Genomic DNA, 21744 nt, shown 5'->3' with positions numbered 1-21744 from the left:
ATCTTATCAATTTAGATCTAAATAAAAGTTTAAATTTTATTACATACTTGTGCCTAATGTCTCAACAGGTTCGAGACCTCAGAGAAATTTTTACGAAAACAGATGTCTTAGGTACACCGTTGTCACGTTGTATTTCCAGTTTTTTTTATATAAAATTTTATTGTTGATTACTTTCACATTCAATTTAAACAATAGGAAATGAAAATAATAGTTTTAAATAAAATAATTATCGATTATTCATAATAGAATTATATTTAATTACTATTATTTATAAAGTGCAAATGAAAACGGTGAAAAATAGAATTTCCTTATTTATAAATAAAAAATCTTGACACACTGAATACCAATGCCACATGGCTCCCAATATAATAATAATTGGGATTTGATTAATACAAATTGGTGGTAATAATTTGGAAATTGTAAATTAAACAAAAATATGTGTCAACCATTATTGTTATTTATCTATATACGATATTTCTCATTTCAAAATTATCTTATCAAAAGCTTTATCAATATCTATATTTCCGATATTATCAGTTTCATTGTTTCCAAAAACACTTCGTAATGTACACTCTAGAAAATATTTCAAGTGAAGTGCTTCAGATACGAGTTATAACATCAACAATTTCAAAGATGTTGAATTTACTCCAGAACTAGTAAAAACATTACCGAAATCATTGTTATTGCGCATGCTCTCTCAACAGTTATTGAAAATTTGGGATTTTATTAGTAGTGGATTCAAAGAAGACGAAGATTTAATCGAAAAGTTACCCTGTTTTGAACATTATAATAAACCTGGTGATCCCGTTCATCTAGACGGTCCTCCTCCCTCGAAATATAGATGTTTAGCATGCATGAGATTGAAAAAAATAAAAAACATTCTAAAACGTTCTAAGCTTTTATTGTACAGACCATTACTTTGAAAAAAAGAAGTAGAGAAAGTATTGTCACCGTACAAAATTATTGAAAAGTGAATATAAACAACAGTTAATAAAGCAATGAAGGGATATGTATGTATTATTCAAACTTTGTTATACAGTATGTTTTAAAATTATGTGGTGTATTATTAGTAGAATCAAATATTAAGTGTTTTGTAAATTACTTTCTGTTGAAATTTAAAAATACATATCAAAAATTGAATAATTTCACAACTTAAGTACGTAGGTACTTATATTTTTTTACAAATTATATACATCTGAATTGAAAAAATTAAATTGCGTCACTGTGTTGAATTTTCACTATCTGTTTCATTTTCAATAATAGTGTGTGTTTCGTTTTGCTGGGTACTGGAATTAGATATATTTTCCAATATTATTGCAATCCTGAAATATAATTTTTTTTTTAATTTGAGCATCCTCTATAAATAAATCCAATTATTGAAATAATCAGTATTTATTACTAAAATAAGTGTAAATGTTTTTTATTTGAATATTCAATTGACTGACTTCAAATGAAATCGTCACTTAATATACACAGTGTTGTTAAAAAAATGTTTAAAAAAATAGATGAACTAGGTAAGTTCGCACTTACAGTACTAAAACAATTGCTGCTCCTATAAGTACTATAGTGAGAATATTAAACAGGGCGGCATCAATGTTAATTGTAGCATTATAAATTGCTGTATATAAAGGTGATGCTCCTAATGATATAAGTGCTCCACCTGCGACTGTTATGGAAAATATTTTGCCTGCTTCGTCGACTGAAACTAATCGGGATACTTGAGATCGCAGCATGGGGGCCACCATTCCACCCAAACATTTTGTAACGCCGCCTAAATAACAAATATTTTGTAGTTTCACACTTTATAACCTCCAATTAAAATATTTTATTTTGAATTATCTTATTTTCTGCCAAGTTTTTTTCTAGAAGTAGGAGAATAGACAAATAAACAAACTGGATTAATAATGTAAAAGTGCCTGGGGAATTATTTGAATATCTATTATAGAATCCTGTAGAAATTTCAGTGTTGCCAAATTGTAGTAATTCCGTAAAGATTTCGAAAAATAGTTCATTAAAAAACAACTTAAAAGAATTGGGGAGAAATTTTAATTATAAACTTATAGAGAGTGCAGAGTTGTCAAATGTAATACGGTTACTAAGATTTTGGGAATATTCTGAACAACAAAAGTCGAAAAACCCATGAAAAAGAATTAGGGGAAGACCGAAAAATTCTTAATTTAGAACCGTTGAAACACTGCAATGTTGCCAAATGTAACGATTTTTATTTTTATACACTTTGAAAACGATATGAAAAAATTGAGGAAAATGGGAAAATTTTCTATATATAATCTTATAGAGGTTACAATGTTGCTAAACGTAGTTATTTTCCCGACTTTTTGGAAAATGTGAATAATGGAACTGCTAGAAAAAAAATTGAGGAATCTGGATGAATAGAGTAATTACCAACATAGAGGCATAAAGAGATTGCAGTGTTGCCAATAGTATTAATTTCTCTAAGATTTTTATGCAATATGTAAAAATTCTTCATATAAAACTATATAGAGATTGCAGTGTTGCCAAACCTAGTTATTTTCCCGAATACTTGAATAAACGAACTTTAAAAACAATATGACAAAATCATAACAGTAGAATCCCTAATATAGAGATTGCAGTGTTGCCAAACGAATAAAATTTTCCCAATATTTTAGGAAAGATCTCAATAAAACTTGGAAAACAGTATAAAAGTGAACATTTGGAAAAATTTTTGAACGCTCAAAGTATCAAAATATCAAAATTGCAGTATTGCCAAACGTAATATTTTCAATATTCTAGAAACTATGTGAATAATCGCAATAATTGAACAATATAAAATAATGTGGGTCATATAGAGATTGCAGTGTTGCCTAATGCCCCTAATTATCACAAACTGTCAGGAATATCAAGGAAAAACCAAATAGAACCGTTAGTAGATAACCAAACATGGTTTTTCAACAAAAATGTAAAATAGTAATGAGATTATTAATAAACGTACTGCGATGTTGCCAAACGTAATTACCTCTAACTTACCTATATAAATAAAAATATCACTTGTGGCGAATAATTGCAGGATTACGCAACTCAGAAGGGACGATAATCCTACCAGAGCCAAAACGAATTCTCTGATCTTCAATTTTTTTTGCAAAATGAACGTCCCACACATCGTACCTATTACCCAACAAGCGTGATAAGCGCTACTGAATAAAGTGTATTTTCTTAAATTCCAATTAAGTTTCCCTCTCAGGAATATAAACTGAATAGAATAATCTCCTCCAGTAGCGAAAGTTATTATTATTATTGAAGCGATACTCAATATAATTAACGCCCTTTCATAGTTTTCTCGTTTCTTAAACGCCGTTCGAATTACATCCGCGATGTAAACTAATCGCACCCTTCGACTTTCTACCTGTAATAAATAAAATTTTAACTCGATACAGTTCATTGCGTAATACGGTGGTTAGGTGCCGAGTAAATAGCGATTTTCCAAATTTTATAGTAAATCAATTCAATTAAGTCTATAAAGAAGAACAGTCCAGCAAGTATTATAAAAAGAAGAATGTTCGATGATAAAAAAGAAGGAAAGTTTATAAAAAGTGCAATATTCGGGGAAAAGAAAAAAATTATGGAAAAAGAAGAATATGTAAGAAAAGAAGAACAGTTTTAGAAACGAGAATATTTCAAAAAAAGAAAAATCTTTAACAAAATACTCGGAAATAGAAGAAGAATAGTTAATTCTGATAATCTTTGAGAAATAAGAAGAATATTCGAGAATCGATGAAGAAAAGTTGTTTGGAGAAATAGGTTATTTAGAAGAAAGAAAAAAATCATTTTGAAAGACATTCGAGAAAAAAGAAGAAACTTTATGAAGAAAGGAAGGAGTTAAAAAGAAGAATCGAAGAATATTCGAGAAAAGAAGAACAGTCCATCAAGCATTATGAAGAGAAGACTGTTCGATGATAAAAAAGAAGAAAAGTTTATGAAAATTGAAATATTTGGGTAAAAGAAAAAAGTTCTGGTAAAAGAAGAATATATAAGAAAAAAAGAACAGTTTTGAAAACGAGAATATTTCAAAAAAAGAAGAGAAATGTATAGAAAGAAGAATCTTTAACAAAATACTCGGAAATAGAATAATAATAATAATAATCTTTGAGAAAAAAGAAGAATATTCAAGAAACGAAGAAGAAAAGTTGTTTGGAGGAATAGTGCTTTAGAAAATAGTAGAAATACTTGTAATTTTCCAGAAAAAAAGGAGAATATGTAAAAAAGTAGATAAAAAGATCATTAAAGAAGAAAAAAAAACAAATTTTCTGTAAAAAGACGAATATTTCAGAAAGGAAGAGAAAAAGCTTTTTGAAAGACATTTGAGAGAAAAGAAGAAACTTTCTGACGAAAAGAAGAAAATTCGAGGAAACAGCACATTGAGTTCTATGGGAAGAAGTATGTTAAGAAAATTGAAAAAGAAGAACAAAAGGAATGTCTCTTTCTTCATAGAATATTAGATGATAAAAAAGAAGAAAAGTTTCTTAAAATAATGTTTGAGAAGAAATCAAGAAGCGTTCTTAAGAAAAGAAGGAGTTGAAAGGAAGAATCGAAGAAGATTCGAGAAAAGAAGAACAGTTCATAAAGTATTATAAAAAGAATGTTCGATGATAGAAAAGATGAATTATATAAAAAGTAAAATATTTGGGAAAAAGAAGAAATTTTCTTAAACGAGAACAATATCCTAGAAAATAGAAAAGTTTCTTGGAAAAATCTTTGAGGAAGAAGAATCAGCTTTCTAATGAAAAGAAGAATATCTGATGTATAAAGAAGAACAGTAAATAAATTTTATAATTAGTATTAACAAGTAGAGTAATCGAGATTAAATGTAGCAAAAATTTTTGAAAGAAGAATATTCGAAAAAATAAACTAACATTTTGGAAATAAGAATATTTGAGGAAAGGAAAAGGAAAGATTTTTGAAAAAATCTTTCAGGAAAAGAGAAGAAACTCTCTAAAGAAGAAGAAAATAACAGTTTTTATGAAAAGAGAATTATTACGAAGAAAATAAAATTTTTATAAAAAGACAAACATCTAAGAGTCAAAAATCAAAAATTACCTAATAGATTTAACATTTGATATACTAAATATCAACATAATGTTTCACATGGTTCCTAATTTCTCTTTAATTATTCAAGTCTGTCAAAAGTACAAAAACAGCCCCTACTTTCAGGTATTCATCATCGCCTATCCAATGTACGTATCCAATATTATAATTGGTCATCATTTTCTCCATAAAATTACAGTTTTCTATTTCACCACTCGTGTTCATGCAATCCTTGAACGTGATTATATTGTTACGAGGTAACTGGCCTGACCTAGAGATGGTGGTTGTTGCTTGAAAAACGTTTCAAGTTTGAAGACGCCACGTTTTATTAGTTTGACAGCCATCAATATTGAAAGTTTTCAGTGAATTTGTAAACATGGAAAATACTTTTATTTTCTTTAAACTTTAGCCCAACCAATAGTGAACCTACACTAGATTCTACTTAAGGTGAGACTGCTTCTTCGTTACCAACAGTAAAATATTAGGTAGGTAAGTTTAGACGAGACCGAAGACCAAAGTAGTAGTCGACCAAAAATAGGTGACGACTCTAGAGGATCCACAAAATGGTATTTGATGAGCTAGCAGACATATTTAGCATCTAGCATCTATATTATACTTTGAAATATGTTTATTGTTATTAAAATGGAAGTTGGCAATACTTACTTCTGTTGTAGAATCTTGAGAATTCAATTTCTTACTTTCTAATGATTCAGGTATAAAGAAAAAAACGTATAAACAACTAATTATCATACAACAGCTTCCTATACCAAAAATAGTTTGATAATTTGACGCATAGAATATATAAGAACTCGAAACACTCCCTATAAGCACCCCACAAGCAAGGGCTACTTCGTAGGACACCATTCTGAAAACGAAAAATGTTCACAATAAAATGGCAGATACAGGTCATTGACTACATTAGAATTAATCGTACTTATATGATTATATTTTAATTTTTTACCTCATGGCTCTCGTTTCGTCGGTAGATATATCCGAGAGATATGACAAAGTTACAGCGAAATAAGTTGTAGAACTTCCAGTCAACATAGACGGTACTGAAGTAAATAAAACGTACCAAGGTGATAGATATTCAAAAAAACTGAATACGATCATCAATATAGAACCACACGTCATACCTGTACGTGAAAAAATCATCAAAAAACAGTAAATATTAGTTAAATCGTCTCACCAATTAAAGTCATCAGTAATATGGGTTTTCTTCCGTGTTTATCCGACCACGGACCAGCAAACATACAAACGAAAATCGGAAATAATGATTCTACTAAAGATTTTATCATTATTATTATATCGGCTGTAGGTTCGACCAATTTTTCTAAATGTTCGGTATCCTGGTTAACGTGGTTACCGAGTTCTGCACATCGCGTTCTATTAAATTCCAATAAAATGTAACATGTTCTATATACAATGAGATTCGTCAAAACTGAACCTGAAATTTACATACTACGACAATTCTATTCAACAACTAATTCTTTAATGTTTTGCATATTTGTATTAATTTTTTATTCTTACCATCTTAGTCTTAATAGGTCAAGAGCCGGCTTTTATGTAAAAAACGTATTTTTTTGTGTCCCCTAAATGTAAATCCAAGTGGGGGTCATGGGAGGGTGACTGCGTAAGCCGCCATCTTGTATAAAACATGTTTTATTAAATATCTCGCCAACCGCGCTTCGTACGAAAAAAATTGTAGAGATCGTTATTGTAGACAATAATATTTGCTGTCTTTTTTATTTGAAACTTTTTTTTGTATAACGCATAGGTTTTTAATTATAGGGCTCTAAACTTTTTTCAATATGGTTTTTGCTAAATATTTAGTTAATAGTCAATGACAAATAAAAAATAGTGGTAACTGAATTGTAAAGTATAAAATTTTCTATAAATTTCATTGTAAACTTTTTCCCGTAGCATTTATAGTTTAGGAGCTATTATGCTGTAAATGAGATTTCAACAACGAACGTGACGATATTGTTTTAGACGAAAAGTTTGGAGCGCTATAATTAAAAACCTATGCGTTATACAAAAAAAAGTTCCTCTCAACAATTTTTGTTGTACGATGCGCGGTTCGCGAGATATTTAATAAAACATGTTTTTCAAGATGGCGGCTGAAGTGAAACCTCTATGACGCCCACTTGGATTTATATTCAGGGGACACCTCTTTTGGACTATAATACGCGCCCAAAGTAATTCTATTCAGTTCAATTCCTAATTGAAATACGACAAACATAATACCATGTTGCCGTTTCTTAAATAACATCAGTAATCATTTCTACGTGATTCTCCTTAATAGAAAACAAGTTCTAACAAGACTCTATCACCAAATCTTTTATCTTTTTCAGTCGTTTCGTAGCAAGACAGTTTCTCACAGTAAATTAATGTTTTCTGGACCAATCACAATTTTGAATTGTTAAAAATACAATATACCGTGAATAACTTCCATTTTGTTTTTGATTTTTTCTTTTTGACTGAATGGTCGTTCGAGATCTACGTGAGTGAATCCAGAAATATCTAGCTTGACATAGAGATGGCCGTAGTTGTTTGAAAAATACTATACAGCATATGTTTCGAGTTTGAAGACGCCACGTTGTTTAATATTTGTTTGGCAGCCATCTTAATTGAACGTTTTCAATGAATTTGTAAACATGGACTAACCAAAATAAAAGCTGAACTAGATTCTACCCTGGGTGAGAATTCTCCTTCGTTGTCAACAGTAAAATATTGGTAGGGAAGTTTAGACGAGACTGTACATCTTGGGAAGACTAGCAGCGGAGTGGTCGACCAAATAAGGTGACGATTCCAGAAATGTTGAAGCTGATGGATGATCGTCGACTAAAAATGCGCGATCTAGCAGACATGTCATAAAGTGCTGAACTGTAAATTTGGTAATGAGAAAGCTTTCGCGAGATGAGCGCCGCGTTTGCTCACAATGGAACAAAAACAACGTCGTGAAAATGTTTCCCTCGAGTATTTAGCACAGAAATAAAGCCAAATTTTTTCGCAGTATCATAACCATAGATGAAATGTGATTCCCTTACAAAGAATAATAAAAATAATGGACTGGAATGTGAGAAGTCGCTCCAAATAAAGCAAAAACTGTTCCATCTGCAGGCAAGGTTATGGCGTCGGTTTTTTTGGGATAATTTTTATTGTCTATCTTGAAAAAGAAAAAACTATCAACGTTGAGTATCATCCGAACTTATTACAACGTTTTAGCGAAGGAATCAAGTAAAAACGACCGCCTTTAGCTAAGAAGAAAATGTCGTTTCATCAAAACAATCCACCAGCTCACACATCCGTTATTGCAATGGCCAAAATGAATTAAAGTTTGAAGAGCTACCTCATGCACCCTATTCGCCAGATTTGGCCCCCACAGATTATTTGCTGTTCGCGCATTTAAAAAAATGGCTGTTTTGAGCATTTTGACGATTGCGTAAAGCTTGTTGAGACTTGTCACTGATGCGTACATAAAAATTTTAGCGAACGCATTCTATACACTATATGAAAAAACGAAAAACTTATCGACCATTGTATTGGTAAATAATGTTTATTCCTCGGAATTTTTCGCACTTGTTGAGGGTTCTCACCCCTTCGAACCACCGCGGTATTCGGTTCACGGTTACGCTACGAGTAAGGACGCATCTTGACGCAATTGTATCAGATATCGTTATGGTGCGTTCCCACGGGGCGTGATTCAAGGTTTCGCAAATTTAACCACAAATCTTTGAACAAGGTACACATTTAAGAGAAGCAAACCGATTTGTGCCGAATAGTCTAGTCAATAATCATCGTAAATAGTAGGAGGCGGTTCGATTAACCTCGAGAAACTTCGCTATTAGTGTAATTAATGCTTAAGACAAAGTGAAATTAGTTAATTCCAAACATTTTTAGTTAAGTTAGATTAAAAATCAATTAAATTAACTATAGATTTTGATGAATTTAAATTGGAAGCGAATACTTACTCGTAAGTAAAAAATTAACAAAACAAAAAAATAACGGTATCTCTACTGTTATTTTCTTGAACAACGCCATCTTCTCCTTCAGTTTTAAGTTGTAATACCTGCAAAATTCACCTGATATATCTCACGTGTCTATCGCGTCTAATTAAACGTTAAATTACCAATTAATTAACGATAAGCAATTTGTTTTTAATAAATTATTATTGAGATGTATTTTTTCTTCTTTCAAGACGGACACTTGATAAGGATTATCATAGGTTATCAACTTAATAATCGATAATAAGAATTTGGTTTTCTATTTAAAAAAAATCAATTGTTTACCACGTGGAGCAACGAGATTATGAAATTTCAATAATTGTCTTCCCAAAAAATACGATTTTAAGTATTCACATTAAATTATAAAGTCTAAGATGTTTATTTTCAACAGTTTAGTTTAGTTCCAACGTGTGCAAACTATTGTGAATCAGGTTAGGTTAAGTTAGGTTATGTAACATATAAAGTATAAAAATTTACAGTTTACACGGTCAATACGTCGCTAAATCGAATAGCCGCCTACTTAACAATAATACGACGAAGGAAGAACTAAAATCCCTGCTCCCTGAAGGTCCAGACTAACAGATCGGCTGTGCAACAACAAAATGCCAAAAATCCGACAGACGAATAAAATACGATCGCAGTACTGGTGGACAAACTAAACAGCTGAGCTGCATAGATTATGTCTGGTAGACGAAAGCCGATCACAGAACTGCTCTATACCACCAAAACGCAAGTTGGAAGGAGCTTATCACCCCTGATTAGCAAACTGGGGAATCGATCCTCATCAGATCTCAAAGATACCTGAACGACAGGTCGAAACGATGACGTACTTTTCCCGATATGTACTAACGTGATTAGCTATTCTGAGACTCCTATCTTCACTCTGCAGAAACTCACGGATATCTACGACTAATGGTCAAAGTAGAGCCGGAGATTTTCCTCGATTTAAACAAGAAGTTCTTTACAACAGCCATTAATAAGGATCGATCAACAATCGAAGCAATCCAAAAGGTATTCGATACCTTCTTGGAACCGGACAGGAACCTGGGGTATCGGTTATAAGAGAGCAACGGGTACGGACGAACGTGAATAGCTATAATGAGACTCCAACTGCTCCCATCTTCACTCTGGAGAAACTCATGGAGATCTACGACTAATGGTCAAAGTAGAGCCGGAGATTTTCCTCGATTTAAACAACCAGGTTCTTGACAACAGCCATTAATAAGGATCGAACAACAATCGAAGCAATCCAAAAGGTATTGGATACCTTCTTGGAACTGGACAGGAACCTGGGGAATCAGTTATAAGAGAACGACCGGTCCGGACGAAAGTGAATAGCTATATTGAGACTCCAACTGCTCCCATCTTCACTATGGAGGAACTCATGGAGGCATTAAACGCGATGAAGGCACTAGAACCAGACGGGGTCTATCTACGACTAGTCCTCAAACTGAGACCAGAGATTTTCCTCAATTTAAACAACAGGTTTTTGATAACAGCCATTAATAAGTATCGATCAACAATCTAAGCAATCCAAAAGGTATTCGATACCTTCTTGGAACCGGACAGGAACCTGGGGTATCGGTTATAAGAGAGCAACGGGTACGGACGAACGTGAATAGCTATATTGAGACTCCAACTGCTCCCATCTTCACTATCGAGGAACTTATGGAGGCATTAAACGCGATGAAGGCACTAGAACCAGACGGGGTCTATTTACGACTAATCCTCAAACTGAGACCAGAGATTTTCCTCAATTTAAACAACAGGTTTTTGATAACAGCCATTAATAAGGATAGATCAACAATCTAAGCAATCCAAAAGGTATTCGATACCTTCTTGAAACCGGACAGGAACCTGGGGAATCAGTTATAAGAGAACGACCGGTCCGGACGAAAGTGAATAGCTATATTGAGACTCCAACTGCTCCCATCTTCACTATGGAGGAACTCATGGAGGCATTAAACGCGATGAAGGCACTAGAACCAGACGGGGTCTATTTACGACTAATCCTCAAACTGAGACCAGAGATTTTCCTCAATTTAAACAACAGGTTTGTGATAACAGCCATTAATAAGTATCGATCAACAATCTAAGCAATCCAAAAGGTATTCGATACCTTCTTGGAACCGGACAGGAACCTGGGGTATCGGTTATAAGAGAGCAACGGGTACGGACGACCGTGAATAGCTATAATGAGACTCCAACTGCTCCCATCTTCACTCTGGATAAACTCATGGAGATCTACGACTAATGGTCAAAGTAGAGCCGGAGATTTTCCTCGATTTAAACAACCAGGTTCTTGACAACAGCCATTAATAAGGATCGATCAACAATCGAAGCAATCCAAAAGGTATTCAATACCTTCTTGAAACCGGACAGGAACCTGGGGAATCAGTTATAAGAGAACGACCGGTCCGGACGAAAGTGAATAGCTATAATGAGACTCCAACTGCTCCCATCTTCACTATCGAGGAACTTATGGAGGCATTAAACGCGATTAGGGCACTAGAACCAGACGGGGTCTATCTACGACTAATTCTCAAACTGAGACCAGAGATTTTCCTCAATTTAAACAACAGGTTTTTGATAACAGCCATTAATAAGGATCGATCAACAATCGAAGCAATCCAAAAGGTATTCGATACCTTCTTGGAACCGGACAGGAACCTGGGGAATCAGTTATAAGAGAACGACCGGTCCGGACGAAAGTGAATAGCTATAATGAGACTCCAACTGATCCCATCTTCACTATGGAGGAACTCATGGAGGCATTAAACGCGATGAAGGCACTAGAACCAGACGGGGTCTATCTACGACTAATTCTCAAACTGAGACCAGAGATTTTCCTCAATTTAAACAACAGGTTTTTGACAACAGCCATTAATAAGGATCGATCAACAATCGAAGCAATCCAAAAGGTATTCGATACCTTCTTGGAACCGGACAGGAACCTGGGGAATCAGTTATAAGAGAACGACCGGTCCGGACGAAAGTGAATAGCTATAATGAGACTCCAACTGATCCCATCTTCACTATGGAGGAACTCATGGAGGCATTAAACGCGATGAAGGCACTAGAACCAGACGGGGTCTATTTACGACTAATCCTCAAACTGAGACCAGAGATTTTCCTCAATTTAAACAACAGGTTTTTGACAACAGCCATTAATAAGGATCGATCAACAATCGAAGCAATCCAAAAGGTATTCGATACCTTCTTGGAACCGGACAGGAACCTGGGGAATCAGTTATAAGAGAACGACCGGTCCGGACGAAAGTGAATAGCTATAATGAGACTCCAACTGATCCCATCTTCACTATGGAGGAACTCATGGAGGCATTAAACGCGATGAAGGCACTAGAACCAGACGGGGTCTATTTACGACTAATCCTCAAACTGAGACCAGAGATTTTCCTCAATTTAAACAACAGGTTCTTAACAACAGCTACTTTCAGCGACTAGGGAAGGTTATTTCTCATTCCTAAAGGTAAAGGCGACATGAACCTCTGAGATTACTAAAAACGAAATGTAAACTATTTGAACCTTTATTAAGACTAACATATGGGAAACAAGAGGCGGCCTTTAATAAGGGTGGATCAACAATCGAAGCAATCCAAAAGGTGTTCTATACCTCCATAGCACTGGACATTACCACTCGGTGCGACTAATCGTGATGTTAACAACACTAGACATACATAACGCCTTCAGACATCCTAGAGACGTTTGAAGACAGATTCAGGATTCCAGATTATTTGATCCACTTAATGGAGAATTATTTGACAAACGAGACGACTGAAGGGTAGGTTACTATATAAATTACAGCAAGAATGCTCAAGAATCAATACTGGGAACGAATCTATGTTCTATGATGTGATAGTTGTGATAAACCGAAGATTTTTCATCACCATCGTCCATCCACAGGGATAAAGGAACAATCGGCATAGGGTGGATTTTCAAATAGAGTATAATTTAGTATAAAATAAACAATATTAGTAAATTCAATACTTTAATTTAAATATTTTTACAATATCAAACGTTCGAAATAACGCAAAATTTTCTTCCAATACATTTCTAATATAAAACAAACCGTAGCAACAGTCAATCCAATAGATAACACCCCGAAAGTGAAATAAAAGTGAGTTATATTCAATACCTTAACTAGGGGTAGTGCTTTTTTAAAATTATATAGACTATATCGTCGTATAAGTCCGAATTGTTTCACGTACAATAAAAAAAAATCAAATTTCGGTAAAAGAAAAGTATGTTGTTGAAATATTAAAACGTTGTAACCTGGTACGGCGACTTCGTTTAAGATCGTGTAGAAAGTTGTACCGATCGTTTTTTCGAGCACCCGCATGCAATCGATAGCTAATTTTTCGGACAGTAGATATCCGTATGATTTATTGCGCGTCATAATTATTTCGGCCATCGTTTCGTAATCTTTCACCGCTAGATATTTTTCTTGCATGTCGTAAACCGATAAAAAACTACTCGTACTATAAAAATCCAACATAATAATTTTCAAATCGCTATTTTTCAAATCTTTGATTGTTTTAAAAGACGTAGCGTATTTGGGTTCTAGTAAACTATGTAAAATTGACGTTTGCATGTAAACTAATATTATTATAGCACTTACGGTCCATAGCAACAATAAAAATCGTAATTTTTTCGTTGTTTTATATTTCATCGGTTGATTTAATAATATACCCCAAAGTAATAATATTCCGTTTTTCGTATAAGATATTTTTAATATTATCAATAGACTGATAATAGTACCTAGAAGGACTAATAATAATGAAGGTTCGAATATTTTTAACATACTGATGTAAAGTGGAAGGATTTCTGGTTTTGGTACCATGATAACTCTATTAGCAAATTCCACTGGATACGAAAAGTCCACTTTATCGTAATATAACAACTGAAAAAAAAATCCATTTTGAAATCTCTATTTAAATATACGACGTTTTTATTTTTTTCAACCTCCCACCGCTTCGACATTCAAGCGTCAGTCGGCGTTGTGCTACAGCCACGTAAACATGTCCGCCATTATCGAGACACACGACAAGTGTAAATTACAAAGTGTGTTTGGGGAAAAACGTCATGAGCGATGGTGTCGAAAGTTTAAAGATGGTAGTAATGACAAAAGGGGACAAGGATGCAAATTAATGGTACCGCAGATTTACTATTATTGCTTTATCTACAGAAGTTTCAAGGTTTGTTTTGTACTCAACTTGTCTTTTATTTATAACCTAGGAGGTTGAAAAAAAACTTTGTTTATAAAGGGATAAGCGACAGAAAACGAGTTTTTTCAAGTAAATTTCTAGTTTACAAAAATACAGTGATAGGAAGAAACTTATGAGAAAAATTTTCTCATACGATTCCTCATTTCTGAGTTACAAGTTTAAAGTTACGAAATCAAAACTTGACATCTAAGTAGTTTTGTTTTTTTTGCTTCATTTATTTAATAACTTATGGTGCTAATTGCTTAAAATACCGCACGTGTCAGAACTAGAAATTTCCTTCTAAAAAATGAGCAACGTTCTGGTCGGTTTATTGAAGTTGATGATGACCAAATCAAAGACATAATTGACGAGGATTGTCATATGACTGTTCGAGAGGTTGCAAAGAGGCATACAATAATTGAAAAACACTTAAAACGTCTTGGGATAGTTAAGAAGTTTGCTATTTGGATACCTCACGAATTGAAAGAATCATCACTGATTGACCATGTACAGTAGCAGCTCAAAAACGATCAAGGAGCAAACACGATGAACCAGCACAAGATATGAACTGGTATTACAATTAACTAACAAGAGCTGAGTTTTCGAAAATGAAAAATATTTTGAACTTGTAGAAGATCTTTCGCTACAATTAAAAAATAGGTTTTCGGAAAATTTAGAAGATAAGAACTCGGAGAGAGCTCACAAGATTTCTGGGTTATGAATATGATGTCTAACTACGTCATTTTCCAAAATCTATACATCAGAGTACAGCATTATTTTATTTAATTTTTCAAAATAAATCAATACAAAATTGTCGCAGTCCTAAAATAATGAAGCCATCACTTTTTTGGTGTTTTCCTGTCAACAATCTTTCTAATTGATGGGAAGACACTTTCTTGGTCATCATAGTGAAGCTCTAAACAAATTTATTTTTGAAGAAATGCCAAATGAATAGAAAAAAAGGCATATTTGACATTATTAAGATTTCATTTTTTACCCAAAATAATCAAGAATAGGCATTTTTAGACCAAACTAACATGAAAAAGACTCATTTTAATCGAGTTAACCCCCTTATAATCAATTTTCGTAAAAATTAAATTCAGAAGAGCCAATTTTTTACCAACTATTTTGAGAAAAACTATATTTCGAATTAACTGCGAAACCCACTTTTTTTTTAAAAAATTTAACCCAAAAAATCCATTTGTGTCTAATCTAAAATCTAATTCAGAAAAGCCAACATCTGACCAATTACTTTCAGACCCTATTTTTTTTCAGAACATTAATTTTTCCAATTTCAAAAATAATTTCGTCTTGAAAATTTCATTTTTTACCCAAAATGATCCAGAAAACGCCGTCTTAGACCAAATTAACATGAAAAATTGTCATTTCAAACAAGCTACCCTTGAAAACATTTGTTTTTCGAAAAATTTTAACCCCAAAAACCAATTTTTGTCAAACTTAACTTAGAAAATCCAATTTTTGATCCAATTATTTCAAGAAAAATTATAATTTATTTTTTGTCACATTTAATATCTGGAGGAGTTACATTTAAATGCTCGTACAGGATACTTAGAGCACTTGATTTACAATTGCCGGTGCGTGCTGCAATTTCTTTTGTTTCCAGCGTCACAATTTCTTTCACAACTTCAATGGTTTCATTCATAGGACCTCCCCCACATAAGTAATCATCTAATAGTTATCGTCCCCAGCGTGAATCCATCACCAAGACCGTTCCATCTGCAGGCAAGGTAATGCGAACTGATTGCCACGTTTGAGCGAAGAAATCAAGCAAAAACCACCGCATTTGACTAAGAAGAAAGTGTTGTTTCATGGCAATGGCCAAAATGAATGAATTATAGTTTTAATTGCGCGATTTAGCCACCTCGGATTATTTTCTGTTCTATAACTGTTCATATGTTGAAGCCGTTGAGCACTTAGACCTTCAGATAGGCCTGTCGTGGCCCAACCGAAGTCCGATTTCCTTTGAGAAGCCAATCAGGCGCTTAGGCTTGAATCCTTCGATGTGGGTTTTCCCCAGGTGTTTAAATCGCGGTCGACTAAGTGCAGGGCACTCTCATATAACGTGGTCTGCAGTTTCTTCCTCCTCCATACACCGTGATGCCCATGATGTGATGATGTGATGACAGCGCTTTTGGCCAGACCAAGAATGGGTTCTGGGCCCATTGGTGGGTCCGCAGATCCCAGTCTGGCGAGTGAGTTCGCTTCGTCGTTACCTTTATTGCCGTAGTTACAGGGCATCCTGGATCTTGCAACCATCACTAACCAGATTTTGAAGGACTCTCTTATAGCTTGTATGGCAGCTTTGCTGTGTGTGCAGATCGAAACTACTGCGTTCCTGAGGCGTGGATTGTGTTTTCGAAAAAGATTCGCATATTTTGGAGTGCCCCCGCAGAAACCTGCGCCAGCCACAAGACTTTCCACCTAGAACCGTCTGTGTACCTGGTGGTATTCAATATAGAGGGCTTGGAATCACCATTCCACAACTCACGATCAGTAATGTGTGTTTCCAAATCCTTATTATCAACGATCGAAGGCGTAATTTGGTCGCTGCGGATGTTCAGCCTGTAGATCGAGAGTTGGAAGGTCTAGACCTCACAGGGCCTAGTTGGGGCCGTACGCATGGATCCTGTTATACTGGGGCACGCAAGACGTTGGACTCTTTTCAATCGGACTATTGTTTTTGCTTTTTTCGTACAGGGCTACCAAACGAAGGCCCCATAAGTGTTTGACTTCCATGACTGTATAAAATCGTGTTTGGTAGTCAAAGATTGTCCAATAATGAAGAGGAGCTTGACGATATTGTATAAAGGGTATTGAACTTATTGAACATCGTTGTGGGAAAAGTGTATGCAGCTAAAAGGAGATTACGTTTTTTCCAAAATTTTTGTGTTTTCTTTGTTGTACCAGGTGATACGTATGTAGCAACTGTAGCGACTGTAACTTATTGTAAATCTTACCTGAAACATCCTTAAGACGAGTACATCTCCTTTATTTTTTTGTAGTAATTTAGCAGATTCGTTATAATCGTTTGTAATTATATGTTCCATAGAGGCATTTATATGAGAAATAAACATTTTGAATACGATCCACTCTAAACCTGTCCACTGGTTGTTGTAATAAGCCGTGTAAGGTATCGCCGCTTGTGAGACAGCCTGTATACTATGTTTATGTAAATTTTTAATTTTATCTAAAAACATGTTTTCACAAAATTTCTCGGTGATTTTTGTTATTTTATTTGAAAAACCGTTGAATGTATACAAATCGTTATTGAGAATTGACAAAACGACAAAATTAATCATTTTTCTATTCCAAATAGATGACAGTAATTTTCTATTTATTTTAATTTGATGATTCAAAAATAAATAAAATTTCGTTCTACTATTCCATATAGAAGATTCTGATATAATTATCAAAACTTGTTTCAAATCTTGTATAGAATTCGCGAAGACGAATATATTTTTCATATCGGTTAAAAATTTGTTGTCGCGAAAATATTTTACATCAGAAAATATGACAGATTTCGAATTAGGATTCAATTTTATCAAAAAATTTATTATTTCTCTAAATTGCACTGTTTCGTTGGTGTTTATGTAGAGGCACTTTTCTTGTAAAATAAAATCACATTCCAGGAAACTTTCTTTCACTTTACCCAATATTCGAGACGTTTGATGTATATCATTTAGAAAACTTGTAGTTTTCGATAAATATGATATAAATAATAACAAATATACAATAGAAATACGCATTTCGATACGTACCAACCACATTATTGAATCGAATCTCAAAAAACGTAATAAAACGGCAATAAACAGCAATTATCTGTATAATATATAATAATCCTAATTGTATTTTGTTGTAATCCTTTCGTATATGAATAAATATTTAATAAGAGACCAAATTAGTAAAAAGGCTCATAATGGTTATTAGTAATCGATAAAAATTCGTTATCATAGATTTAGGAAATGATATTATCTAATAAAAAACACTTTGGATATCCTTAAGAAAATAAAAATGATCCAACATGATTACGTTTTATGCGTTCTTTAATGCAAATTTCGAGATATGGCGACACTGATATACATATGTTAAATCTGACATTGTCATCATGACATTTGACGTTTGTCGTAGCAGTTTCATACCCTCCTTAGTTTTAAAGCGTTTTTTGATGCGTCGAATCCATTTTTAGAAGGTGCCGAGACCAAATCTAGTCGAGGAATTTGTTATGAACAATTTAATTGTTTATGAAGCTATAACTTATGAAAAAAGAGAGATATGAAAAAAAGTTTCAAATAAAAAAGATTTGTTTGAAAAAGATCTACAAAAAAGGTCTCCACGGTTTTTTACAAAAAATGAATATTTAAAAAGTTATTGTCAATGTAATGCTAAATTGACGTTTTGTCACACTTAATCGGTCATTACTTGGTTCCTACATGACGTAGAAAGATTTAAAGCAGCTCACTGCTGGGTCCTGTAGCAGTTTCATACACCTCTCAGTTTTAGAGCGTTTTTTGTTGCGTGGAATCTATTTTTTGAAGGTGCCGAAACCAAATTTAGTCGAGGAATTTGTTATCAACAATTTAATTATTTATGAAACTATAACTTTTCACCAAAGAGAGATATGAAAAAAAGTTTCAAATAAAAAAGATTTTAAAAAGGTCTACAGAAAAGGTATCCACGGTTTTTTACAAAAATCAATATTCAAAAAATTTTCTTCAACATAAATGCAAAATTGACATTTTTCCACACTTTATCAGTCATTACTTGATTCCTACATGACGTAAAAGATTTAAAGCAGCTCATTCTAAACGTTTAAGTTTAAGCTTCAAAATAATATGTGGTAGAACATTTAAATATTATCCGTAAAAAAGTTACAGAAGTTTGAATGTACAAAGTTTTATGAAAAAAAGCACCGTAATTTGTTTAAAAGTGTTTTAAGGGTATATAAATTTTAAAAAACAAGGAAGACCTTATAGTAAGTTAAAGCGCTTATCAATACGAACATTTTGGCCATTTCCAATTATGTTTTTGACCCTTAATCTCAAAGTTATGCAGGTTTTAACTGCGCGATCAGAAGATTAAACACTTCTTTATAGTATGTTAAGTTTTTATCGTTTCAAAAATATATTAATATTATAATATATTTATTATTTCATTGTTTTATTGCACCCCCTAGCTACCGTACTAATTGTTATTACGATATTAATGAGATTGTAGAATGCTTCAGTCATATTGGAATTTTTTTTTAGTTTCGTGAAAAAAAAACGAGCTTCAAAAATGCTATTTTCAAACAAAATACCATCAAACACAAGAAAATTGCTTTATAATATTAATTGTTACGATAAATGGACTCAAATAATTCACTTAATGTTCAAAATAAATTCATATAAATGGCATTATCCCATAAACTCCCTCCAATTATTGAAAATATTATATATATATATATATATATATATATATATATATATATATATATATATATATATATATATAATACTAATCAAATGAAAATAATATAAAATTGAATGGATGGTCACAGAAGTACCTGGGCTGTCTTAGAGATGGCGGTAGTTGCGGTACATCGCATATTCACTAAAAATTTGGACATAAGAAAGCTTTGCGCAAGATGGGTGCCGATTTTAAACAAAAACTGTGTCGTGAAAGATGTTTCCATCGAGTGTTTGCCAATATTTAACAGAAATACATATGTTTTTCTCCAAAATTTTCGTCTTTCATTTGTTGGGTCAAGTACTTGTGGGATGAACCTCGTACATATACAAAATAATATCCAGGTTAATAAACTCGACATAATTTAATTAACATACGCCTACAGCAACAACAAGAGTTGAAATAACCAAACTTTTTATATTTACTTTATTGGTTAGTAAATGAATCCTTTCATTACATGAAGGCACGTTAATTATTGAACAATAAAAAACTGAAACAATACACTAAAGTCCACGTTTTCACAATATACATTCCACTTAAACATTATTATAGGTTATAATTAAATTATTATAAAAATATGATAAAAACTCGCGTTTCTGCTTTAACTGTGATTAATATCGTGATTTAGTATCTGTATTACCGCATTTTTCAATTATAGTTATCCTGATTAATACATTTTATACTAATTGTCTAGTGGTATTAGAATATAATTGAATTATTGATCATAATTCTTCTCCAGCAGATGTCACTACATATTTTTATACTTATAAAAGATTATAACGAACGTTATTTAAATAAAAAAAATATTTTTACGGAATAATTCAGTATATATATATTTACTTTCATTACATTACATTCATTACTTATATAATATATTATAAATAGTGTTATGTTATAATTTTTATTTAAGCGACGTTACTGCCACCTAGTTTTGGCGAGCTGATACCTTATTGAATATATTTATTTTGCTTCCATAGAAATATAGTATACTTAAAAATTGAATGGATGTCACTATAATAATTAACACGAAAATATACTATGCAATAATTTACATATAAAAATAACTTTCGAATTAAATAAATTATTTAATTTCATTTATAATTTAATTTCATTTTCACTTATTCAATTATTTTTATAGAGTAAATGTTGTAACAACATTAACGCCATCTAGTTTTTAGTAGTCGACATATAATTACGTATATTCATTTATTCATGGGGATATAGTAGTTAAACATAATTGACGATGTCACTTTGTTATTCTCAAATATTTATGAAAAACTTCTTATTGATATAATGAGTGAATTATTTATAATATTAATTAAATCAAATTAAAAGTAAAATAATATATTTCATTTATCGATAAACATATATTATGTTTAGAGCTACTACTGCCATCTTTTTTTTTTAGATGCTGTTACACCATTACGTGTTTATTGTTTAATCGTGACATTAATATAGTGAATGCTACTCGCAGTAGATGTCACTTTAATAACGAATTGTATTATTTAAAATATTTATAATAAACATAATATATGATTGATTTGAATAAATAACAAATAAAGTCGATTATTTTTAGTAGATAATATAATTATTGTAAATACTTGAAGCTTAGAGGATTTATTTAAATAAATTTAAAACAAACCAAAGTAGTATATCCAATTTACCGAAGATTTCGTTTTTAAAGAACTTTTAATTTATAGTTTCCTCTTTAATATTGTGATTATCATACTTCAAGATGTGTCTTTTATAGAAAATATTACCTTGAGTCTATACATTGTGAGTGTATTTCGAACAATAAATAACGAAATTTATTAGTGAAAAAGAACTAGTTAGTCCTAAAAATAATAAGTTTTCTACAACATTTTTAAACGTAGGAAAATGTCTATGTTACTAATCAAGCTTCACGAAACGTGGCACGTTTTAAATGATCCTTTTTTAGTTCTGCAGAAAACCATATAATTGAAGATATATTATTACAACTTAGT

General features: G+C 32.4%; 1 protein-coding gene across 3 annotated transcripts; it reads right to left on the bottom strand.

Annotated features, from left to right (window-relative positions):
• Positions 1-885: 885 nt before the first annotated feature.
• On the bottom strand, positions 886-20500 carry LOC130446693 (proton-coupled folate transporter-like). 3 transcript variants are annotated; one of them, XM_056783081.1, is made up of 8 exons: positions 19857-20500; positions 9036-9133; positions 6251-6508; positions 6023-6197; positions 5725-5926; positions 3007-3382; positions 1531-1771; positions 886-1322 (listed from the first exon to the last, which is right to left on the bottom strand). In XM_056783081.1, the coding sequence occupies exons 2-8, from the start codon at positions 9103-9105 to the stop codon at positions 1220-1222; spliced, it is 1425 nt and encodes a 474-aa protein (XP_056639059.1). In that variant the 5' UTR covers positions 9106-9133; positions 19857-20500; the 3' UTR covers positions 886-1219. The 3 variants fall into 3 exon arrangements, with proteins under 3 accessions (XP_056639059.1, XP_056639058.1, XP_056639060.1); XM_056783080.1 differs by having other exon boundaries at positions 20185-20500; XM_056783082.1 differs by lacking the exon at positions 9036-9133 and having other exon boundaries at positions 20185-20500.
• Between the last annotated feature and the right edge of the window lie 1244 nt (positions 20501-21744).

Source organism: Diorhabda sublineata, chromosome 7, assembly GCF_026230105.1.
Source record: "Diorhabda sublineata isolate icDioSubl1.1 chromosome 7, icDioSubl1.1, whole genome shotgun sequence".
Taxonomy (NCBI): domain Eukaryota; kingdom Metazoa; phylum Arthropoda; class Insecta; order Coleoptera; family Chrysomelidae; genus Diorhabda; species Diorhabda sublineata.
Note: the sequence above shows the minus strand (reverse complement) of the source record. Positions and strands in the feature narration are given on the sequence as shown.